The 26723-nt window shown below is 43.5% G+C and overlaps 1 protein-coding gene across 5 annotated transcripts in view; it reads left to right on the top strand.

Annotated features, from left to right (window-relative positions):
- rnf38 (ring finger protein 38) overlaps nt 1–26723 on the top strand; it is a 158443-nt gene that overhangs the window by 17400 nt on the left and 114320 nt on the right. For 4 of the 5 annotated variants that reach the window (XM_033017866.1, XM_033017868.1, XM_033017867.1 and 1 more), the window contains exon 2: nt 7151–7221. In XM_033017866.1, coding sequence (XP_032873757.1) covers nt 7151–7221 — 71 coding nt within the window. Of the gene's footprint in view, nt 1–7150; nt 7222–15669; nt 15706–26723 lie in introns of those variants that run through there. The other variant, XM_033017870.1, reaches the window with a different exon arrangement.

The following is a 26723-nucleotide window of genomic DNA, read 5'->3' as shown; positions in this document are numbered from 1 at the left end:
AGGTGTTTGGGGTTTTCCTTTATTATGGAGAGAATTCTACTGTCATCAGCTGCGGAGGTCTTCGTTGGCTTGCCAGTCCCTTTGCGATTAGTAAGCTCACCAGTGCCCTCTTTCTTCTTAATGATGTTTTAAACAGTTGATTTTGGTAAGCCGAAGATTTGGCTGATGTCTCTAACAGTTTTATTCTTGTTTCTCAGTCTCATAATGGCTTCTTTGACTCATTGGCACAACTTTGGTCCTCATGTTGATAAACAGCAATAAAAGTTTCCAAAGGTGATGGGAAGACTGGAGGAAAGACTAGGTGTTAAGAGCTCTCTTATACGACTTGTATTTCTCATGTCAATGTATTTTCTTTCCCTCTGTTAAACTTCTGATTTGCCATGTTGGATTCCAACCATGCACTGCATTTGTTGCACGGGCTTTAGTAAGGAATTAACAATGTAGAGGTTATCAAAGGCAGCATATGCTTTACATAAATGAAATGAGTCAATCAAATGCATTTAGATATTTTACAAGGGGGGCACTAATTGCTGAAAATCCGCCTAATTGAGAAATATTCCTGGTGAAGTGCTTAATCACAGGAACGTTGGAAAGGTTCAAATAAATTGTTTGATCTTCTGCGAAGCAATTAATTGGTCTATTTGCTTCTGCTTATCAAATAAAAGAGACGTTTTGGAATGTTTAAATGTTATCCTTGAAGTCTCTATGGAAAACTTAAATTATTATTCATGTGTAATAAGATAACTGGAAAGATAACATTTAGCCTGGTGGTCTTGCTGCTCAGGGATGTCATTCAGCCTAGTTTGTATTGTATTTTAATAACCTGTGCTGTATTTTTTGAAGATTGATCCATATAACCATATAACAATTACAGCACGGAAAACAGGCCATCTCGGCCCTTCAAGTCCGTGCCGAACACTTATTTTCCCCTAGTCCCATCTACCTGCACTCAGACCATAACCCTCCATTTCTTTCCCGTCCATATACCTATCCAATTTATTTTTAAATGATAAAATTGAACCTGCCTCCACCACTTCCACTGGAAGCTCATTCCACACAGCTACCACTCTCTGAGTAAAGAAGTTCCCCCTCATGTTACCCCTAAACTTCTGTCCCTTAATTCTCAAGTCATGTCCTCTTGTTTGAATCGTCCCTACTCTCAATGGGAAAAGCTTATCTACGTCAACTCTGTCTATCCCTCTCATCATATTAAAGACCTCTATCAAGTCCCCCCCTTAACCTTCTGCGCTCCAAAGAATAAAGACCTAACTTGTTCAACCTTTCTCTGTAACTTAGTTGCTGAAACCCAGGCAACATTCTAGTAAATCTCCTCGGTACTCGCGACCAAAATTGTACACCATACTCCAGAATTGGCCTCACCAATGCCTTGTACAATTTTAGCATCCCAACTTCTATACTCAATGCTCTGATTTATAAAGGTCAGAACACCAAAAGCTTTCTTTACCACCCTACATGAGATTCCACCTTCAGGGAACTATGCACAGTTATTCCTAGATCCCTCTGTTCAACTGCATTCCTCAATTCGCTCCCATTTACCATGCACGTCCTATTTTGATTTGTCCTGTACCTCACACTTATCAGCATTAAACTCCATCAGCCATCTTTCAGCCCACTCTTCCAAATGGCCTAAATCTCTCTGTAGACTTTGAAAATCTACTTCATTATCCACACCACCTATCTTAGTATCATCTGCATACTTCCTAATCCAATTTACCACACCATCATCCAGATCATTGATGTACATGACAAACAACAGTGGACCCAACACAGATCCCTGAGGCATCCCACTCGTCAACGGCCTCCAACCTGACAAACAGCCATCCACCATTACTCTCTGGCATCTCCCATTCAGCCACTGTTGAATCCATCTTGCTACTCCACCATTAATTCCCAACAATTGAACCTTCTTAACCAACCTTCCATGTAAACTCTTCAAAAAATTCAAGATTAGTCAAACATGACCTTCCAGGCACAAATCCATGTTGACTGTTCCTAATCAGACCCTGTTTATCCAAATGCTTGTATATATTATCTCTAAGTATCCTTTCCATTAATTTGCCCACCACTGACGTCAAACTAACAGGTCTATAATTGCTAGGTTTACTCTTAGAACCCTTTTTAAACAATGGAACAACATGCGCAGTACGCCAATCCTCCGGCACTATTCCCATTTCTAATGCCATTTGAAATATTTCTGTCATAGCCCCTGCTATTTCTACACTAACTTCCCTCAATAACCTAGGGAATATCCTGTCAGGACCTGGAGACTTATCCACTTTTATATTTTTCAAAAGTGTCAGTACTTCCTCTTCTTTGAATCTCCTTTGATCCAATTAGTGTTGTTCTTCAATAATAAAAACTGAAACTGCTGAGGAAAAAAGCTGCATCTGTGGAGAGAGTAACAGTTAAGGACACTGAAAGATATTAAAATGTTAGCTGTTTCCCTTTTCAAAGATGCCGCCTGACCTGAGTTTTTCCAGTATGTACTGTTTTATTTCAGATTTCCAGGATCTTTTTTTTAAATAAGCGAGTTCGGTATTCCGACGGCGCATGCCCAGGTCATAAGTCACAGGCGAAAAACAGTCTCGGCAACGGTGGTGCTGCATTGTGTGCATGCTTGTGTTTCGTCCGCAGTCAGAGTCGGGCCCAGCTCTCCGTCTCTGTGGGTGCTGTTGAGTTGCTGTTGGGCTGTCCCCGCCCCCTCCCAGGTGTCACGTCCCTGTCCGGGGTTGCCCTGGGCTGGCGGGGGAGGCCCCAGACTTGCTGCCGGCACTGCAGATGCTGGCTTCAGCTCGGCTCTGCCTGTCCCGCCTGGTTAACCATCAGCTGGCTACCTCCACCCCTCTCCCCTCAGTCCGACACTGAGATGCTGCTGAAGATGGGCAGCCGCCGGCCTTGCTCGAAGACGGGCGACTCTGAGCCGCTGCTGCTGGATTCGTCCTGGTCGGAGAGAGAGTCTGCGGACGGGCTCTTGCCGGCCATGGGCAGGCCGGGCGCCTGCTGGAGCTGTTGGTGATGGTGGTGCTGGCGGCAGCAGCAACCTCCTCCCCCTCCCTTGCCCAGCCCCAAGCCTAGTGTCCGGGCCAGCACTAATTCCAGGTCGGAAGGGCCCCCGCAGCGCAGCCCTGTCAAGCGCCAGGCAGGAAGAGGCGGAGCCCAGGCTGGCGCTCCGGCGCAGGTGAGGACAGCACACTCGCGCCTCCTCGGGGTTGTGGATGAAATGGCAGCGGGTACCGTAGGGGCAGAAGCCGGTGGTGTGCAAGGTACGGCTTGTACTTGCGGTGGTGGCTGAGGGAGCGCAGCTCGGCCGGGCCATGGGCGAACTGGCACTTGTCGCCATAGTGGGTTTCTCTGGAGTTGTAGCGGGGTTGGGCTGGAGTTGGCGCTTCTCTGTGCTGGCTGTGTGCCTTGGGGCCGGTGTCCCGTCGGTCCGGATGTCTCCAGCCGCGGGGATGGGACACTCACCCGGTCGGGGATGGGACACTCAAGTGGTGGTCCCGTGGCGGTTCGGCAGCGCTTGCGGCACCAGGGACACGGGTTTGATCCTGGCTGCGGATGAGGCACGGTTCTGTGTGCGTGCAGCTGCCGAGAGCCAGTCTAGTCTCCCCCCCCCCCCCCCCCGGTCTCACACTCGTACCTGCCCCCTGACAAATACAAACTTGAAAAAAGACAACAAAACGGACACAAACTATACTCACTGAATCTACAGTGCTTCGTTCGATTTTTATTTATAGTGTTTGACCTTTGAAAAATCCCACGATTCCTTGCGTTTTTCAGAATACTGAACTCGTTTATTTAGTTTTGCCCTTTTGCGTTTTCATAAAATCTTGCAAAGCCTTAATTTCAATTCAACATTTTTTTACTCTTTTGGATTTTACCAATGAAACTATCCTCAGTATCCTTTTAGATAGGATATTTCACATCGTAACTTTTAAATGGGACCGACCAAAAAAAAATCTGGAAATGCTCCTTACTCTAAGATCAGTAATTGTAAGAATATTGTCACAAGCAATTGGAGCTGTTTCCTGTTTTGGTGATTTGGATTTGATTGGAAAGAAAAACAAGGTTGAAATCGACCATGAAGGTGCAAAAAAAGTTCATATGGTCTCACAAGTGAACATGAGCTCACTTATGAGAAATTGTTTCTATAAATGTATTTTTCCATCTGTCTACTTGTATATCTGAAAAGAAGACCAGTTCAACATTTGTTTATAACTTCCTTCATGAATGGACTGTCTCAAAAATTAACCTAGTAAATTCAAGGCTCCCTCAACGTGAGGATATTTACAGAAAAGTGGGAATAGAATGTTGTAATTTAACTCCAACACTAACTCAAGCAGTGTTTAAAGATAAGAATGAGTGAGCAATATACTAGAACTACAATACTCTCCATAATGTTTGGGACAAAGACCCATCATTTGCCACTGTACTCCACAATTTGAGATTTGTAAAATAAAAAAAATCACATGTGGTTAAAGTGCACATTGTCAAATTTTATTAAAGGTGTTTTTATACATTTTTGTGTCACCATGTAGAAATTACAGCAGTGTTTATACATAGCCCCCCAATTTCAGGGCACCATAATTTGGGACACATGGCTTCACAGGTATGTTTGTAATTGCTCAGGTGTGTTTAATTGCCTCCTTAATGCAGGTATTTGCAGAGCTCTCAGCACCTCGTCTTTCCTCATGTCTTTCCATCACGTTTGGAAACTTATTGCTGTTTATTAACATGAGGACCAAAGTTGTGCCAATGAAAGTCAAAGAAGCCGTTATGAGACTAGGAAACGAGAATAAAACTGTTAAAGACATCAGCCAAACCTTAGGCTTACCAAAATCAACTGCTTGGAACATCTTTAAGAAGAAAGAGAGCACTGGCGAACTTACTAATCGCAAAGGGACTGGCAAGCCAAGGAAGACCTCCACAGCTGATGACAGAGGAATTCTCTATAATAAATAAAAATCCCCAAACACCTGTCCGACAAATCAGAAACACTATTCATGAGTGGGGTATGGATTTGTCAATGACCACTGTCCGCAGAAGACTTCATGAACAGAAATACAGAGGCTACACTGCAAGATGCAAACCACTGGTTAGCCGTAAAAATAGTGTGACCAGGTTACAGTTTGCCAAAAAGTACTCAAAAGACCAACCACAGTTCTGGAAAAAGGTCTTGTGGACAGAGGAGATGAAGATTAACTTATATCAGAGTGATGGCAAGAGCAAAGTATGGAGGAGAGCAGAAACTGCCCAAGATCCAAAGCATACCACCTCATCTGTGAAACACGGTGGTGGGGGTGTTATGGCCTGGGCATGTATGGCTGCTGACGGTACTGGCTCACATTATCTCCGTTAATGATACAACTGCTGATGGTAGTAGCATAATGAATTCTGAAGTGTATAGACACATCTTATCAGCTCAAGTTCAAACAAATGGCTCATAACTAATTGGCCAGCGGTTCATTCTACAGCAAGACAATGATCCCAAACATACGGCTAAAGCAACAAAGGAGTTTTTCAAAGCTAAAAAATGGTCAATTCTTGAGTGGCCAAGTAAATCACTCAATCTGAACCCAAATGAGCATGCCTTTTATATGCTGAAGAGAAAACTGAAGGGGACTAGCTCCCAAAACAAGCATTAGCTAAAGATGGCTGCAATACAGGCCTGGCAGAGCATCACCAGAGAAGACACTCAGCAACTGGTGATGTCCATGAATCACAGACTTCAAGCAGTCATTGCATACAAAGGATATGCAACAAAATACGAAACATGACTACTTTCATTTACTTGACATTGCTGTGTCCCAAACATTATGGTGCCCTGAATTATGGGGGGAATATGTATAAACACTGCTGGCATTTCTACATGGTGAAACCAAAATGTATAAAAATGGCCTTTATTAAAATCTGATTGTGCACTTTAATCACATGTGATTAATGTCTATTACAAATCTCAAATTATGGAGTACAGGGGCAAATAAATAAATGATGGGTCTTTGTCCCAAACATTATGGAGGGCACTGTGTGGTTTTGCCCAGCTACACTTATCCAATTTGCCCACATTAGGACTGTATCCTCTATTTCCTGTCTAAATAAATGTTTTGTGTAAATGGCTCTTAAATGTGGTAAACAAATCCACTACCTCTGGCAGCATGTTCCAGAGATCGCTCAGATCTCCTTTAAACATGGACATCTCACCTTAACATATCTCCTCTGTAAGCCTGATTCTATTACAGACTATTATTCTTTATTATCCTTTCTGCTGTGCATTTCAATTCTTTATCACCATTATTTTCATTATGAAATTTCCTCATTTGGAAATGCATGGAAGGTTTGGAAAGCTAATGGAATGTTGGCTTTCATAACAAGAGGATTTCAGTATAGCAGTAGAGAGGTTTTTCTGCAGTTGTATAGGGCTCTGGTAAGACCACATCTGGAGTATTGTGTACAGTTTTGATCTCCTAATTTGAGGACGGACATCCTTGTAATTGAGGCAGTGCAGCGGAGGTTCACGAGATTGATCCCTGGGATGACGGGACTGTCATATGAGGAAAGATTGAAAATACTAGGCTTGTATTCACTGGAGTTTAGAAGGATGAGGGGCGAATCTTATAGAAACTTATAAAAGGACTGGACAAGCTAGATGCAGGAAAAATGTTCCCAATGTTGGGCGAGTCCAGAACCAGGGGCCAGTCTTAGAATAAAGGGGAGGCCATTTAAGACTGAGGTGAGAAAAAACGTTTTCACCTGGAGAGTTGTGAATTTGTGGAATTTCCTGCCACAGAGGGCAGTGGAGGCCAAATCACTGGATGGATTTAAGAGAGAATTAGATAGAGCTCGAGGGGCTAGTGGAATCAAGGGATATGGGGAGAAGGCAGACATGGGTTATTGATTGGGGACGATCAGCCATGATCACAATGAATGGCGGTGCTGGCTCGAAGGGCCAAATGGCGGCCTCCTACACCTATTTTCTGTGTTTCTATGTTTATTTTAAATTAAGGTGTTAGTGCTTTCAATTTTCATTTTAGCATACATATATTAATTGTCTTTATAAGATATTGGAGTGAACAAGTTTAAATTCATCAGTTTTACTCAATTGTAATTTTCTTTTTTTATTATTTATTTATAGGTGGCATGGATACTTCCTTTCAATATCACCCAAGTCCGCATGACCTGCCTTTAATTGAAGATAGTGATAAGGTGAGATGTATAAAGTTAATATTGTACTTTTTAAAAAAAGTATAAAATGTACCATTTTACATAACAAAGTAAAGCCTAAAGGAAATGCACTTAATTATCACATTAAAAGAATACAGAAAATTGTGTCCGGTAGTTTTCAGAAAAGTATCAGATTTTTATATCTATTCCTGGGAGAGTTAAAACCAAGATGCTTTTTATTGAATGATTGTTAATATTTAATTTTTAAATTACCATCTACATTACCATGTTAGTTTAAGTAAAATGGTGTATTGATACTTTAATATTTTGTAATTGCATTACAAATTTCAGATTGTAAAGGTAAGAAAAAACACATTTGCTTGTCTCACTCTCTAAAACATTATGAATTTTTGAAATTTCTAAGTTCCTAGAGTTTAATTTTTTTAATTTAATTTTGGAAGGGAATGTGCACTAGTTGTCCAGGCTACGTATGCCCTATATGCCTGCTTGTCTTTGACAAGCCACCTTGAATGACAGCTGTCCTTGTGGTGAAGTTATTCCTATTGTGCTATTGATTAGGGAATTACAATATTTGATCCAGATGAAGAGGCGATGATATATTTCCAAGTCAGGGTGCTCTGTGACCGAGAAAGGAACGTATAGTTATTGTTTTCTCATTTGTTTGCTGCTCTTGTGCTTCTGGGAGATGGAAGTCTGGCAAAGAAACCTTGTTGAGTTGCTGCAGTGCACAATCTGCCAATTTCTGTCTTGAATCTGTTTCGTGAAACTCTAAAGATTTAACATTAACTGGGTGAAGTCATTTCTTATTCTTGTTGAGTTGCTGCATTCCACGAGGCCGCATTCCTTCACATCTGTGATTGTCTTGGGATGGGAAGGTTTTAAGGATACAAAATAGATAATGGCTAATATTTGAAAGCATATATAATGACATTTAGAATAATAAAAGGCATAGATAGAGTGAATGTTGAAAGGATGTTTAGACTGGTAGGAGAGTCCAGCAACAAAGGTCATTAAAAGTGCGATATTTTAGAAAGGAGGTGAGGAGGAACTTCTTTAGTCAGAGGGTAATTGATCTGTCTAACTCATTGCCACAGAGGGCTGTGGAGGCCAAGTCAGTGGATATTTTTTAGGCAGAGATAGACAAATTCTTGATTAGAACGACTGTCAAGGGTTATGGGGAGAAGGCAGGAAAATGGGATTAGGTGGCAGAGATCAGCCATGATTGAATGGCGGAGTGGACTCGATGGGCCAAATGGCCTAATTCTACTCCTATAACTTGTGAGCATCACTTTTCTGAACTAACTGCATGTCCTTGAATTTCCTTAATATCTAAAAATCCATCAAACAGTCTTGAATCTGTTCAATGGAATTGTAAAGATTTAGCACCATTTTGTGAAGTAATTTGTTCTGTTCTGTCCAGAATGGCTGACATTTCTAGATTATGACATTAACCCTGACTTCCTAACCAGAGAAAACATCATATCTATCTTGTCATCTAGTAAGATTTATGCACTTATCAATGAAATCGCCTCTTACTCTAAATTGAGAATACTGACCAGATCTCCTTAACTTCTTGGAGTAACTCAATGGGTCGGACAGCATCTCTGGAGAAAAGAAATAGATGACGTTTCAAGTCTGAAGAAGATTTTCGACCAGAAATGTCACTTATTCCTTTACTCCAGAATGCTGCCTGACCTGCTGAGTTACTTCAGCATTTTGTGTCTATCTTCGGTGTAAACCACCAGTTCCTTCGTACACTTTAATTTCTTCTTGTATGACAAAGTTACCATCCCAGGAATCAATTTAGTGAATTTATCAGGAATTAAGAGCACTCTACCCAGCCTCTGATTTATCCTAAAGGCACAGTGGCTGGATCAGTTAAGTTTCTGATTAATTGTCACCTCCAAGTTGTTGATGTTGGGTGACCAGTAAATGGTAATGATTTTGAATATTAAGGGAAGGTGATTTGGCTCTTGTTGTAGATGGTCATGGCCCTGCACGATGAATGTCATTGATCTGGCTGTGCCTAAATGATGTCCTTGAGGAAATATTATACAATAAAATTGCTCAAAGCCAATTTTGATCCAAGCCAAACGATTGGGGTTTGCATATAGTAATCTTCAAATTGCTGTGTGGAATGCTATTGATAAGAAGTTGTAAAGAGGCCTTGCATTCTTTTCATCCAGAGATAGAAGGGGGGGTTTGTAATACAGAATGAAATTAGACCCGAGCTTGGGAAGAAGCAATCAAGTGTAACAATTAATGGCCTTTATGTGGCTAGAGTTGGGAATTGTGTGATTAGAAATAACAAAGTCTTTACCACTTTGTAAGAATGGGGCAAAACTCATATTTAATCTTTGTAATCCATAAGTAACTGTATTTCAACGATGTAGTTGTAAGGAAATTAATTGTGAAGTGTATTGTGTTTAATTACGATTGTAAGTATTAGACTTTGTTTAAATCTGAAGTTTTAGAAATAACTTTCTTTTCCAAAAGTGAAAATATGTTTTGTATGTATGTGTTGTGTGATTGCTGTATTATGTGTATATTCTGAGAAGTATTCTCTGAGAATTAGTTTTATATCTGTGGTTTTACTTTATTGAAATAAAATGATTTTGAGCAAAGAGGTTGAAGAAACCAGAGGGGAAGAAGGTTGTAAAGGGGCCGGAAAAGGGAAAATCATGTGACTATACGTGTTGTCAATCAATGGAAAGGATTTAGTTGATTGGTTAATGCAAATAAGTTAAATGTATGGTAAACCATAATGATTGGTTAATAGTTTGCTACTCCTTTTGTACCATCCTTGTCTTTTACCTATATAATGTGTTACATTTATGCCAAAGTCAGTAGTTCTTTCGACCTGCTCCAGAGTTTCTAACTCTGTGTTGGAAATTTTAAAGAATTATCCAGCGCTGTCAGAATAAAGAATTGATTTTAGCAGCAATGGTTTGACTCGAGTTTTCTTGAATTAGACTGGCAAAATAACTCATTTTAACATCCTGATCCTGCTAGCAAAGTCTTTATTATCTGACCAGTCGCAAATGAAATTGGACATTTTACAACTAGATTATTTTTGGAAATTTAACTGGATGAAAGGGAACCAGTAGATATATATCTGGATTTCTAGACACATTCAGTAGGCTGCCTCAAAAGGATACTTCACAGAATCAGACAGCACAGGATAGAGGTATGGGTAGGGGATTGGCCAATGCATGGTAAAAGGTTACAGAATAATTGAATCGCTTTTGATTTTGTGAACAGTAAATAGTGATCAGTGCAGGGGACTCAATTTACGATCTAAACTGATGTTTTGAATGACCAGATGTACAGTAGCCAAATTTGTTGGTGAAACAAGATAGGTGGCTTGCAGGCTGTGAAGAGGGAACAAATATCCTGCAAAAATATTTAGATGGGCTAAGTAAATGAGCACAAATTGACGTTATTCTCTTTGGAAAGAAGGATGCATAAACTATTATTTAACATGTGTACACATATGAACTGTTGTGGAATAGAGGACAGGCAATAACTCGGGAGGCAAATGGAATGTTGGTCTCTCTAGTATGGGGTATAAAAGTAGAGATTTTGATATAGCTTGACAAAATGCTTACGAAAGCTCACCTGAGTATTGCATATTTAAGGAATGGCTAACCTTGCATTAAAGGCAGACCAAAGAAGGTTCAAGAGTATTTTATTGTCATATGTCCCAGACAGCAATGGAATTCTTACTTTCAGCAGCACAATATATAAACATAGTATTCTGTAAACAATGTAATAAGCGAAAAAAAGTGCGTGCATGCACGAACACACACAGTCCAAAAAGACAAAACAAATGCACCCAAGTCTATGTAGTTCAGAGCTTATTTGGAGGTTGTAGTGTTTAATAGTCTGATGGCTACAGGGAAGAAGTTGATCCTGAACCTGGACATTACAGTTCAGACAATAGACAATAGGTGCAGGTGTAGGCCATTCGGCTCTTCGAGCCAGCATCTCCATTCAATGTGATCATGGCTGATCATCCACAATCAGTACCCCGTTCCTGCCTTCTCCCCATATCTCCTGACTCTGCTATCTTTAAGAGCTCTGTCTAGCTCTCTCTTGAAAGCATCCAGAGAACCAGCCTCCACCGCCCTCTGAGGCAGAGAATTCCACAGACTCACAACTCTCTGTGTGAAAAGGTTTTCCCTCATCTCCGTTCTAAATGGCTTGCCCCTTATTCTTAAACTGTGGCCCCTGGTTCTGGACTCTCACAACATCGGGAACATGTTTCCTGTCTCTAGCGTGTCCAAACCCTTAATAATCTTATATGTTTCAATAAGATTCCCTCTCATCCTTCTAAATTCCAAAGAATACAAGCCCAGCCGCTCCATTACTCAGCATATGACAGTCCCGCCACCCCGGGAATTAATCTGGTGAACGTACACTGCACTCCCCCAATAGCAAGAATGTCCTTCCTCAAATTGGGAGACCAAAACTGCACACAATACTCCAGATGCGGTCTCATTAGGGCCCTGTACAATTGCAGATGGACCTCTTTGCTCCTATACTCAACTCCTCTTGTTATGAAGGCCAACATGCCATTTGCTTTCTTCACTGCCTGCTGTACCTGCATGCTTACTTTCATTGACTGATGAACAAGGACCCCCAGATCCCATTGTACTTTCCCTTTTCCCAACTTGACACCATTTAGGTAATCTGCCTTCCTGTTTTTGCCACCAAAGTGGATAACCTCACATTTATCCACATTAAACTGCATCTGCCGTGCATCTGCCCACTCAACCTGTCAGTCACCTTGCATCCTCATCGCATCCTCTTCACAGTTCACCTTTGTGTCATCTGCAAATTTGCTAAAGTTACTTTTAATCCCTTCATCTAAATCATTAATGTATATTGTAAATAGCTGCGGTCCCAGCACCAAGCCTTGTGGTACCCCACTAGTCACTGCCTGCCATTCTGAAAGGGACCCGTTAATCCCTACTCTTTGTTTCCTGTCTGCCAACCAATTTTCTATCCATGTCAGCACCCTATCCCCAATACCATGTGCTCTAATTTTGCCCACTAATCTCCTATGTGGGACCTTATCAAATGCTTTCTGAAAGTCCAGGTACACTACATGTACTTGCTCTCCCTTGTCCATTTTCCTAATTATATCCTCAAAAAATTCCAGAAGATTAGTCGAGCATGATTTCCCCTTCGTAAATCCATGCTGACGTGGACCTATCCTGCTACTAAGTTCCTATAACATCTTCCTGATGGCAGGAGTGAAATGAGTGTGTGGCCAGGGTGATGTGGCATTCTGATGAAACTGGCTGCCTTTTTGAGGCAGCGACTCCTGTAAATCCCTTTGCTGGGAATTTGAATTGCGCATTGCGAAATTCAAATTCTCATGATCCCAATACTTACCTGAGAATTTCTGAAACTTCTCATGGTGCTCATGCACTCTGGGTCTTTACTTTAAAATAATCTTATCTCAGTAAAACCATCCTTCAAGCATTCTACAGATGAACAGGTTGTTTGAGTAATTTTTTTTCTGGAGGAAACATTTTTTAGGAGCCTTACAGAAAATGCACTGTAGGAAAATATCTATCATACAGTGCATTTTCTGTAAACCTCCTAAAACAAAAAACTACAGTTGATGCTGAAGGGATGTGGTTTGGGTGGGAAGGAGAAGGGAAAATGTAAAATTGCATGAGTAAAAAGGTTTCTAAAATAAAAATCTAAATTTGATCCAGTGAATTGTTAATATCCAACAGATCCGTCAGAATAACTGTTCTGTTACGGTATATATTTAAATAGTGAACAATTTATAAAGTTGGGGATGGTTGCTGCTGGCTTAAAAGCAGTTATGATTTGACATGGCTGGTCCTAGGTCACCTTAAATTATCTCTCCCCCCCCCCCCCCCCCCCCCCTCACTCGACCCACACCAGTATGCATATAGGGCTAATAGATCTACAGAGGATGCCATAAACACTGTCCACCATGCTGCACTACAACACCTAGTGGAGAAGGGGTCATATGTCAGGATGCTTTTTGTTGATTACAGCTCAGCTTTTAATACAATCATACCCAGCAAGCTGATCACAAAAATGCTAGACCTTGGCCTCAGCAGTCAACTGTGTCAGTGGATATTGGACTTCTCAGTGAACGCCCACAGACGGTGAGACTTGGACCCTACACCTCGACATCCCTGACCCTCAGCACAGGAGCACCGCAGGGCTGTGTGCTCAGTCCGCTCCTCTACGCCCTATACACACATGACTGCTTGCCCCATCACCCCGCAAATAGGATAATAAAATTTGCGGACGATACAACCGTGGTGGGGCTCATCTCAAATGGGAACGAGGTCGCCTATAGAGAGGAGGTGCAGACTTTCTGAGTGGTGTGCTCACTACAATCTCTCTCTGAACACTAAAAAAACAGGAGATCATCACTGATTTCAGGCGACATAGAGCGGAACTCAGGCCACTGGAGATAGGGGGCGAGGAGGTGGAGAGGGTGCCTAGTTTTAAATTTCTGGGGATCAACATCAGTGAGGATCTTAAATGGTCTGTGAACTCTGCTGTAGTTGTAAAAAAGGCACAACAGAGACTTTACTTCCTCAGAACACTGAGGAAGGCCCATCTGTCTGCTAAACTGCTGGAGTCTTTCTACTGCTGTTCGGTAGAAAGCATACTGACTTACTGCATAACTGCCTGGTTTGGGAACTGTTCAGCAGCTGACAGAGCAGCTCTCTAGAGGGTGATAAAAACTGCCCAGGGTATCATTGGACTCCCCCTGCCCCCCCTGGAGGACATTTACCACTCCAGATGCCGCAGCAGGACCTGTAATATTGTGAAAGACATTACACATCCTTATCACCACCTTTTCACACTGCTGCCCTCAGGAAAAAGGTACAGGTCGCTAAAGTCACGCACTGCCAGACTCAAGAACAGCTTTTACCCATCAGCAATCTTGGAACTGAACTCTGTCTCGGGAGCGGGTTATGGGGAAGGAGAGGGGGTGGGAGACAGTGTTAATTTATGTAAATGTGAATCCATGGGTGGGTTTGGGGAGGGAGGGAGTGTAAAAAATATGAGTATGTGAATGTTTGAAGTTCTATTAAATGGAGAGACACAGTAATATCGTTGTATGTGACACATGCAACGACAATAAAGCATTCTGATTCTGATTCTGACATCTCTTTTGCATCACCAGCACACTCACCCAAATAAAAGTGCACTGTACTTGCCTAAAGGATCTTTGTCAATGTTCATCCTGAGCAGGTGTAATACAGAATGTGTGTTGCATATGCATATCAAGACAAACATTGACTGTTGCTGGAAGATCATCAATTCAGTGAAAGATACACCTTGGTCTGCTGGTAACTTGTTGACCTTCCATTGCAAGCATATGTCTGCAAGAAAATGATGCTGACAGCCACATTCCAAGGTGCAGGAATACATTCTTGGAGATGTACTGAAGCTCTGTGCAGTCATGGCAGTGGCTGAAGGGGTGCAATCTGCTGCAACTGATCACTGTGTAACAGCCTCCCTCCCTCCGTCTCTCTCCCTGTGTGTCTCTGATATGGACACACTGATCTGTTCTGTATGTATGCCTATAATATTCTGTTGTGCTGCAGCAAGCAAGAATTTTATTGTCCTATCTGGGACACATGGCAATAAACTCACTTGACTTGACCATTTGTGTCAATATCAGAGTGTCTGATATTTCCATGATTTTCACCACTCATCCCCTTTCTTTGCTATCTAAACACATCCATTTCACAGCTTTGTCTCATTCTGATGACAGGAATATCAGCCTGAAATGTTGCCTCTTTCACTCTCCATTTCTACTGCATGACTTGAATATTTACAGCATCTGCAAGTTTTAATCTTGCTTTATACATGCAAGGAACAGCCTGGCATTTGAATGTCAGGTTTAAATAATGCTTTGCAAATGTAGCTCTTGAGTGCATTTTAACACGACAGGCATTTTAACCCCACACCTACCCCCTTTTCACTCCCCCCCCTTTCTCTCTTTCCCCCCCTCCCTTCTCTCTTTCCCCCCCTCCCTCTCTCTTCCCCTCCCCCCCTTCCTCTCTCTTCCCCTCCCCCTTCCTCTCTCTTCCCCTCCCCCCCTCTTCCTCTCTTTCCCCCCCATTCCTCTTTCCCCCCACTCCCCTCTCTTCCCCCTCCTCTCTCTTTCCCCCCATTCCTCTTTCCCCCCACTCCCCTCTCTTCCCCCTCCTCTCTCCCCCCCCCCCCCCCCCCCCCATCCTCTCTCTTTCTCCTCCTTCCTTTCTAACCTACTCTTCCCACCCCTCCCCTAAAAACATTTAACAGTACACGGTTGTGACCGAGGGGGAGGGAGGCGCGGTTTCGGCTGCCGCTAACGTTACGGCGCGGGCCAGCTCATCGACTCCTGTGCGGCGGGATGTCGAAGTGAACAAGGCGGGTCGGCCGGGCTCAAGCAATATGCGGGAGCCGGGATTAGGACGGGAGACAACGCGAGTAACTTGTACACAATAGGTACGGATAACCGCGACAGAATGGAATAATTAATAAACTTCACTTGACCTCTCTCTCCTCCGCTCGGTACTAAAGGACTCGCATGACTGTCAAGCTGTTTCATGATTAAAAATAATAAAACAAAGTAAACGAGTTTACTCCCTGGAGCAGGCCTGGGCCTGTGTTGCTGAAAATATATTTGTAACTTCTCCCTCGCACAACGACCATCCAGAGGGTTGCGGCCGCTCGCAGCTGGGACCAAAGATACCATCTTTGGCGGGGACTGGCGGCGAAAGGGGGTCGGGTGGCCGCTGGTGTTGGGACTGGTGGGGGTCGGGTGGCCGCTGGTGTTGGGACTGGTGGGGGTGGGGGTCGGGCGGCCGCTGGTGTTAGGACGGGTGGGGGTCGGGCGGCCGCTGGTGTTGGGACGGGTGGGGGTGGGGGTCGGGCGGCCGCTGGTGTTGGGACTGGTGGGGGTCGGGCGGCCGCTGGTGTTGGGACTGGTGGGGGTGGGGGTCGGGCGGCCGCTGGTGTTGGGACTGGTGGGGGTGGGGGTCGGGCGGCCGCTGGTGTTGGGACTGGTGGGGGTCGGGCGGCCGCTGGTGTTGGGACTGGTGGGGGTGGGGGTCGGGCGGCCGCTGGTGTTGGGACTGGTGGGGGTGGGGGTCGGGCGACAGGTCGGCTCCGTCGGGGGGGGGCTTTTAAATTGAAAAGTTGCCAACGGTCCTAGCGCGGAACGTTGCCGGGAGTGGACGCGGACGCGGACGCGGCGGGGGCTCGCGCGACCCCCTCCCTCCCCGCGCAGACAAACAATCCGCAGCCGCCCCGGGCTGGTGGGCTGGACGGGACGGACCTCTCCGTCTCCCTCTCCCCATCTCTGCTCCCATACGTCTGCCTCCCCGATGAACTAACCATTTGGTCGGTGGGGAGTGATGTAACTTGACGTCCCGTCTTTTCTAGGTTTCTGTTTCTTTAATTTTTAATGGAGATTGGAGTGAGGATGGAATGACTGCAGTCAGCAGTAGCGAGGTTCCTATTTACTTATCTATGCGGTGTCTAGATTGTATATCTCAATTGCTCGGCACACCTTATCTTGATCGGAACATTTTCTTCAGACCACATTTTGCTTTGGATGCATAATTTCATGCAATCTGCTATAGCAGTTTGAAGGCGTTATTAGCGTGACAATATAAACATAAATAGGGGGAATAATAATTATTCTTTCTGTACGTATTTGATTTTGATTTTAGTACTTGCCCATTCACCTTGATTAGAAATATTCACCGCTGGAGTTATCTAAACTGAAATAATATCCAATAATATTTTCTAAAAGCTTATACAGAATAAACCTTTTAAAGATGCATTTGAAGAAGCACTGATTTTACGTGTGAGTGTTCATCTCCTAATAAGGAGATTGTACAGAGGAGATTTACTAGAATGTTGCCTGGGTTTCAGCAACTAAGTTACAGAGAAAGGTTGAACAAGTTAGGGCTTTATTCTTTGGAGCGCAGAAGGTTAAGGGGGGACTTGATAGAGGTTTTTAAAATGATGAGAGGGATAGACAGAGTTGACGTGGAAAAGCTTTTCCCACTGAGAGTAGGGAAGATTCAAACAAGGGGACATGACTTGAGAATTAAGGGACTGAAGTTTAGGGGTAACATGAGGGGGAACTTCTTTACTCAGAGAGTGGTAGCTGTGTGGAATGAGCTTCCAGTGAAGGTGGTGGAGGCAGGTTCGTTTTTATCATTTAAAAATAAATTGGATAGTTATATGGATGGGAAAGGAATGGAGGGTTATGGTCTGAGCGCAGGTATATGGGACTAGGGGAGATTATGTGTTCGGCACGGACTAGAGGGGTCGAGATGGCCTGTTTCCGTGCTGTAATTGTTATATGGTTATATGGTTAAGGCCCATAAACTTATGCCCCTTCCTATCCTCCTAATTGTCAGCATATACCTCGCCAAATATCAATGAGAAATTCTTATAAATTGACTATATGAACGGGTCCCTTTCAGAATGGCAGGCAGTGACTAGTGGGGTACCGCAAGGCTCGGTGCTGAGACCGCAGCTATTTACAATATACATCAATGATTTAGATGAAGGGATTCAAAGTAACATAAGCAAATTTGCAGATGACACAAAGCTGGGTGGCAGTGTGAACTGTGAGGAGGATACTATGAAAATGCAGGGTGATTTGGACAGGTTGGGTGAGTGGGCAGATGCATGGCAGATGCAGTTTAATGTGGTATCCACTTTGGTAGCAAAACCAGGAAGGCAGATTATTATCTAAATAGTGTCAAATTGGGAAAAGGGGAAGTACAACGGGATCTGGGGGACCTGGTTCATCGGTCAATGAAAGTAAGCATGCAGGTACAGCAGGCAGTGAAGAAAGCGAATGGCATGTTGGCCTTCATAACAAGAGGAGTTGATTATAGGAGCAAATAGGCCATTCTGCAGTTGTATAGGGCCCTAGTGAGACCACACCTGGAGTATTGTGTGCAGTTTTGATCCCCTAATTTGCGGAAGGACATTCTTGCTATTGAATGAGTGCAGCGTAGGTTTACAAGGTTAATTCCCGGAATGGCGGGACTGTCATGCTGAGAGAAGAGCGGCTGGGCTTGTATACTCTGGAATTTGGAAGGATGAGAGGAAATCTTATTGAAACATATAAGATTATTAAAGGTTTGGGCACGCTAGAGGCAGGAAACATGTACCCGATGTTGGGGGAGTCCAGAACCAGGGGCCACAGTTTAAGAATAAGAGGCAAGTCATTTATAACGGAGACGAGGAAACACTTTTTCGCAAAGAGAGTTGTGAGTCTTGTGGAATTCTCTGCCTCAGAGGGTGGTGGAGGCCGGTTCTCTGGATACTTTCAAGAGAGAGCTAGATAGGGCTCTTAAAGATAGCAGAGTCAGGGGATGTGGGGAGAAAGCAGGAACGGGGTACAGATTGGGGATGATCAGCCATGATCACATTGAATGGCGATGCTGGCTCAAAGGGCCGCATGGCCTACTCCTGCACCTATTGTCTATTGCATTTGGCCCACAACCCTAACCCTTCCTTTCCAATATCTGTCCAGATATTGTTTTAAAGTTGTAATTGTATTCACTACTAAAGTTTCCTCTGGCAGCTCATTCCAGATACGGATTAGCCTCCGAATAGAAAACCTGCCCACAAGATTCCTCTTAAAACTCTCATCTCACCTTAAGCCATCTAGTTTTAGAATCTTTACCATGGTAAAAATATCATGAACGTTGACTGACCATCGCCTAATAAACCTAATAAGGTTATGATAACATCTCTCCAGAGTTCATGAAACACCTGGGCCCCCGAGCTCTAACCTGGCTGACCCAACTCTACACTAGGGCCATACAGACTAACTCCATCCCAAAGATATGGCGGACAGCAAAAGTCATTGCTATACCAAAACCTGGCAAAGACGAAAAACTACCAGCAAGCTACCGCCCAATCTCTCTACTCTGCGTCCCACTCAAAATCTTAGAACGCCTTATACTACAACGTATATCTCCAGGAGTAGAAGAGATTCTCAGTGTGGATCAGGCAGGTTTCCGCAAGGACCGCAGCACAGGAGAACAAGTTCTGGCCCTAACCACCTGCATTGAAAACGGCTTCGAAAACAAACTGAAGACCGGGGCAGTGTTCCTTGATCTCACCGCAGCCTATGACACTGTGTGGCACAAAGGCCTCCACCTAAAACTCACCAAAGCACTCCCTGCCTGGGCATCAGAAACCATCAAATCTCTGCTCTCCAACCGCAGGTTCAGAGTTCACCTTGGACAGAACAAGAGTGCATGGAGAATGCAGAAGAATGGGCTCCCGCAAGGGTCAGTTTTAGCCCCAACCTTGTTCAACCTTTACACAAATGACCTACCCACCACCAAATCCCGCAAATTCATCTATGCAGATGACATCTGTTTGGCCTTCCAAGCACCAGATTTTGGAACATTGGAACAGGTGCTCAATGAAGACCTTGCTAAACTGGACGAGTACTGCAAAACCTGGCGCCTAAAACCAAGCCCAGCAAAAACGGTCTCCAGTGTGTTCCACCTCCATAATGCAGAAGCCACAAGAGAACCAAACATCTATCTGAGCAGGACCAAACTGAAGTATGCCCCCACTCCAACCTACCTCGGAGTGACCCTTGACAGGACCCTATCCTTCAAGGAACATCTTAAAAGAACAGCAGCTAAGGTGAAGTCCAGAAACAATCTCCTCTGTAAGCTTGCTGGCTCAAAGTGGGGGGCAGCAGCCCCCACACTGCGCATTTCAGCACTAGCCCTTGCATTTTCTTCAGCCGAATATTGTGCCCCTGTTTGGTCCAGGTCGTCCCACACACACCATGTGGATACCCAATTGAACTCAACAATGAGGATCATCACAGGAATAATCCGCTCAACACCACTCCCCTGGCTCCCTGTCCTATCCAACATAGCCCCTCCACACATCCGGCGAGTAGTCCTCACTCAAAGGATGCTCCAAAAGACCAAAAACTCACCTCATCTGCCAATTCACATGGACATCTTCAACCCACCCACTGCTCGACTTCCATCTAGACGACCAATTTGGAAGAACTCACCACCAGCTGATTTCACCATCCAATCAGCTTGGAAAAGGGAATGGGAGTCCAAGGACGTCCCAAATAAACATCTGGTGTCAGACCCCACCCTACCGGTCCCTGGCACCAATCTCCCAAGGAAGCAGTGGACGACGCTGAATAGATTCAGGACTGGACATGGCCCCTGCTTGGCCAGCCTTCACAAATGGGGCAGCAGCCCAACCCCATGGTGTGCTTGTGGAGAGCAGCAAACAATGCAACACATCATTGAAGCATGCCCTCAACAAAGACTCAAAGGAGGACTTGTCACCCTTCATACAGCAGATCAAGAGGCAACTGCTTGGCTAAAGGACTTTGCATTCGCTAAATAAAAATAAGGCGACAAAACGTCACCTATCCATGTTCCTCTCGTGCGAAAGGTGCATTTCCAATCTACTGCGTTGCGGCCCTTGCACTTTTTTAAAAATGCACTTTCTCTGTAGAAGTAACACCCTATATCTGTACTCTTCGTTTTATGGTATAATTTGCTTGGGTAGCGCAATGTTTTTCGCTTATATTTCGGTACACGCAATAATAATAATAAACCAGTGCAATTCAAGCATGGGCATTTTGCCTAATCACATGCTATGAAGAGCCAGGGCCATTTTATTGAGTGGACAGGTTGGAATAGGGAAGGTGTGTGTGATGGTGTCTATCTGATCCCTAGTTTATGAACCATCTTGGTTCAACTCAAGACAGTTGTCAGGGAGAGGAATGATATCAGTGGCGAAACCCAAAATATCACCTATTTATGTTATCCAGAGATGCCAGATCTACTGAGTTATTCCAGCACCATGTGTGCACCATGCGTCTTTTTCTTTTGCCTAACTTTCTGGAATGCGCAGACTTGGAAGTATTAAAATAAAAAAATAAACACCAAAATGGTAATTACTTAAAAAAATTAAAATATTAATATTAATTAAACATGTCTGTTCTGGAGAAGAATTTCCTTTGTCAGATCTAGGCATAGTTGTGAAATTGATGGTGAGAAATTTGTCAGTGTATGAACTTCCATTTGAGCATGTCAACTAAGTGTGCTGGCTGAGAATTGCTGCAGAGAAATTGCTGGCATTTACTTGCAACATTTAAGTAATTGAAGTTTGGGTTCATCTCCAAATATCTTAATTCCATCCTATTTCCAGCATGCTTCCAAGACATTTAACACACCTTTTAACTCTGCAATAACTTTCAGTTTCCAGGCCCACATTGCCTCATCTTTACCATTGACATCCAATCCCTTTATACCTCTACCCCCCAACAAAGTCTCAAGGCCCTAGGATTTTCCTTGAACATAGACGCAATCAATTTTTCTCTACTAACACATTTCTCCGCCTGGCAACTTTGACGACTGCATCGGGGCTGCCTCCTGCACCTATGCAGAACTTGTTGATTTCATTAACTTTGCCACGAACCCTGCCCTCATATTCACTTGGACTATGTCTGACATCTCTGTCCCCTTTCTTGATCTCTCTCTCTCCATCATGGTACAAACTATCGACTAACATCTACTACAAACCTACCGACTCCCACAGTTATCTGGAGTACACTCTTCCCACCCTCCTCTTGCAAAGTCGCTATCCCCTATTCTCAAGTTCTCCGTCTCCGCAGCATCTGCTCCCAAGATGAGGCTTTCCATTCTAGGACATCTGAGATGTCATCTTTCTTTAGTAAACACGGTTTTCCCCTGCTGTCATAGATGGATCCCTCGCCCGTGTCTCTTTGTCCCGTAGTTCTGCTCTTGCTGCTCCAATCACAGACGGATCAAGGAGAGAGTACCCCTAGAGTAACACGATGCTAAGTTAAAGCAATCTACCCTGCTTGCATGACCCATATCTCTGAATTGCCTGCATATTCATGCTCGTCTTTCTCCCCACTAGCCTCCGCATCCAACACCATCCTCTAACATTTCTGTCACCTCCATCGTGATCCCACCACCAGTCATATCTTCCCATCCCTACCTCTTCCTGCCTTCTGCAAAGACCGCGCTCTCTGCAACTTCTTGGTCCACTCATCTTTCTCACCCACACCATACCCTCACCAGCCTTCAACTGCAAGAGATGTAACACCTGACAATATACCTCCTCCCTCACCTCCATCCAGGGACTCCAGCAGTCTTTCTATGTGAAACAGAAGTTCATGTGCACCTCTTCTAATCTCATCTACTTCATCCGATGTTCCAGGAAATAGCCTTCTGTACTTGGGTGGGCCTAACATAGATACAAAGACCATTTTTCCTAGCATTTGCGCTCGGCCCGATCATGCCTACAGAATCTCCTGTTTGTTAACTATTTTAACTCATCTTCCCATTTCCATACAGACATTTCCAGTGTGAGGCCACACAAACTGGAGGAACAACACCTATTATAATTGGGTAGCTTATAACCCAACAAAATAAACACTGAATTCTTCAATTTTAAGTAATTCCATAACCATCCCCCACCCCCTCCACTGTGCTTCACCTGGACTTGCACCTATTTCACCTCTTCCCCTCCCACCTACTTCATCCCTTTCTCAACTTCAATCCTTTAGTTTCTTTTCATCTCTGGCCATTGTCCACCATCTGCCTATCAAAACTACCCCCCTCACCAGTATCAACCTATTTACCTGTTTGGCTTCGTCCTACCCCTCTCTTGCAGCACTTTTCCCTCTCCCCCCCCACCCCCCCGGGGCCTGTCCCACAATGCGAGTTCACCCAAGAGCTCTCCCGAGTTTAAAAAAAAATCAAACTTGTGGTAAGTACGTAGAATGTACGTAGCGGGTACACTGGAGCTCGTGGATGTCTCGTAGCGGCTCGTAATGCTAACGGCAGGTACTCGGGAAATGCGGAAACTCGTGAAGTTTTTTCCAAGAGTAAAAAAATACTCGTGATGGGGTACCACGAGTTTGATTTTTTTTTTACTCGGGAGAGCTCTTGGGTGAACTCGCATCGTTGGACAGGCCCGTAAATCAGTCTGAAGACTAGCCCCAACCCGAAATGTCACCTATCCATGCCCTCCAGAGATGCTGCCTGATCAACTGAATTACTCCAGCACTTTGTCGTTTTTTTAAAGTTTAGCCTGGAAACTGAAAGTTATTGCAGAGTTAAAAGGTGTGTTAAATGTCTTGGAAGCATGCTGGAAATAGGCTGGAATTAAGATATTTGGAGATGAACCCAAACTTCAATTACTTAAATGTTGCAAGTAAATGCCAGCAATTTCTCTGCAGCAATTCTCAGCCAGCACACTTAGTTGACATGCTCAAATGGAAGTTCATACACTAACCATCAATTTCACAACTATGCCTAGATCTGACAATGGAAATTCTTCTCCAGAAGAGACATGTTTAATTAATATTAATATTTTAATTTTTTTAAGTAATTACCATTTTGGTGTTTATTTTTTTATTTTAATACTTCCAAGTCTGCGCATTCCAGAAAGTTAGGCAAAATAAAAAGACGCATGGTGCACACATGGTGCTGGAATAACTCAGTAGGTCTGGCATCTCTGGATAACATAAATAGGTGATATTTTGGGTTTCGCCACTGATATCATTCCTCTCCCTGACAACTGTCATGAGTTGAACCAAGATGGTTCATAAACTAGGGATCAGATAGACACCATCACACACACCTTCCCTATTCCAACCTGTCCACTCAATAAAATGGCCCTGGCTCTTCATAGCATGTGATTAGGCAAAATGCCCATGCTTGAATTGCACTGGTTTATTATTATTATTATTGCGTGTACCGAAATATAAGTGAAAAACATTGCGCTACCCAAGCAAATTATACCTTAAAACGAAGAGTTCTGCCAGGTTGCCTAGGCATTCAGTAGGTACGTACGACACCATAATTACTGTGAACTGGTCTTGTTCTGATGGCTGTTGTTCGCAGGTTTTACGTGGGGCTCTTAATATCATGTCAGCTAGGTGCATGTCCTTGCCCTTTTTGCAGCATGAATGGGTTTGTTCAGAATGGTGACCAGTGGCTGGTTGTCTGTTTCAACAGTCATGGACTTGCCAAAAAGTCCTTGAATTTCGTGCAGGCAAAAACCTGGGCATAGCGTTGTTCACTCAGACAGGGTGTGGGAGATGTAAGCAATAGGTCTGCAGTCTCCTTCAGTGGAAGTCTGTAGGCAAGCAGGAACAAGTCCATATTGGGATGCATCACACGTGAGCATCACCGGTAACTTCAAAACAAAGTAGGCGATGGTTGGAACACTGGACAATTGCAATTTGAGGATTTCAAAAGCTCTCTGGTGTTGTGGGTACCAGGACCAGGCAGTGTCCTTGTGAGTCAGTTGTCTCAGGGGAGCAGATATTTCGCAGAGGTTGGGAATGAATTTCCCCACGTAGTTGACCATTCCCAGGAATCTCTGTAAAACTCATAACGTCAGTGGGAGCTGGCATCTCGTTGATGGCAGTGGTCTTGGATGGGTCCGGTCTGAGGCCATCACCGGTGAATACGTGTCCGACATAGTTGACCTCCTTGACACAAAATTTGCATTTTAGAGGGTTGAGCTTGAGATGGATGTCTTTAGCACGGTCTAGTACTTTTTTCAAGTTGGCATCATGTTCAGCTGTGTTGCGTCCGGCAACGAGAATATCATCGACAATGATGGCGCATAGATACCCCGCAAATAATTGTTCCATTGTGCGTTGGAATACCTTACTAGCAGAGTTGATGCCAACTTGAAAGCATGCTGTAGTGTGTTATAAGTGCCATTCAATAAGTACCGATGTACCATGTTTGTGAGTATGACTGAGACATTTGACATGGTGTCAAGAAGTGGTTGGTAAGTCACTCCGCGTTTGATATATCGGGTTTTATTTTATCCCCTGGTTTTCACCCATTCACTCGCGCTGCCATGGCCAGCTCACTTCGCCGGCCAGACCCTCTGATCCTTGACTCGGACATCGCTGAATGTTGGCGCAATTTTGAGCGCGATTACAACCATTACATTCGTGCTGCTCATCGCAACGCTACACCAGAAGTGCGTGCCTCCATACTACTCAACGTCGCTGGCCCTGAAGCAACCAATCTACACATACATTGAGTGACTTGGTACATTGACAGGAACTTAAAAGGAGCATATTTGAGAGCATGTAAGATAAACAGTAATTTTAAAAGTGAATAACTATTGGCCTGTTTAGGAAGTCCTTTCATTAATATTAGTCAAATGTTTTACAAAAATATACATACACACACACACACATATGTAGAAAAACGTGTGTATATAAATCACACGCGTACACTTCATATTTTCATTTTCATTTTTCTGAAATGTAATGGAAACTAATACCCATGCTTCAGCATATCACCGAGGCAGCATGTGAAGACCAGGGTTGTTCCTTTTCTTATATAAATCTAAATCTGAGGGAATTGTAGAATTTCAAAGTGTTTATTTAAAATTGAGTTTCTTTGGATGCAACTCACATGTACCAGATACAAAAAGCTGAAGAAGGTTTTTTGTCTATCTTCAGCTAAAACCAGCATCCACAGTTCATTCCTACTCATATGTATCAGAAATTGATGAAAAACTTCAATATTATTTTTTAAAAAGTTTAAATAATAATTTTACTTTAAAGGTAATTGCGTTTATTAGAAATTGCTATGCACTTTTAATATTTAATAAAGTTGATGTGTAAAACATTCTCTCTCATCACTGTCACCCACTCGGTCAGAAAGCAGTTAGCTAAGTAATTAATTACTTTCCTGGATTGCAAAGCTAATGTGTCGATTAGACAGGATCAGAACTGGGCCATTCGGCCCATCGAGTCTACGGCGCCATCAATCATGGCAGATCTTTTTCCCTCTCAATCCCATTCTCCTCGTAGCATTTGCTGTCTTTACAAATCGATAATCGGTCAATCTCCACCATAACATACACAATGACCTGGCTTCCTCAACCATATGTGGCAATAATTTCCACCAATTTGCCATCCTCTGGCTAAAGAAACTTTATCTCTATGGTGTAAGTATGTTCTTTTGTACTGAGGTTGTGCCCTCTGGTTCTAAATTCTCCCCTTGCTGGAAACATCCTTTCCACACCCACTCCATCTAGGCCTTTAATTATCAAGTAGGTTTCAATGAGATCCTCCCTTCATCCTTCTAAACTCCAGCAAATACAGGCCCAGAGTCTTCAAATGTGCCTCATACGTTAACCCAAACATCCCTGAGATCATTCTCATGTCATTTTAAGTTGGAAAGGGATAGATCGCTTCAAATTTCATTGAATATTCTTATCTGCTTGTTATGTTAGAGGATATCAGTGAGGTTGTGCAGCCTTTGTCTTTTTTCGGAATATTGTCCTTTACATAGTTTAATTCTATAGAATGATTCTCCAATTGATAAATGCTTCATTTTTTTTTCAAATTTGTAATTACATATTAATATTTTGTATCTGTATATTGTAGATATTTAAAATCAAATGTGTAATTCCCAAGA

Source organism: Amblyraja radiata, chromosome 3 (assembly GCF_010909765.2).
Source record: "Amblyraja radiata isolate CabotCenter1 chromosome 3, sAmbRad1.1.pri, whole genome shotgun sequence".
Lineage (NCBI taxonomy): Eukaryota > Metazoa > Chordata > Chondrichthyes > Rajiformes > Rajidae > Amblyraja > Amblyraja radiata.
Note: the sequence above shows the minus strand (reverse complement) of the source record. Positions and strands in the feature narration are given on the sequence as shown.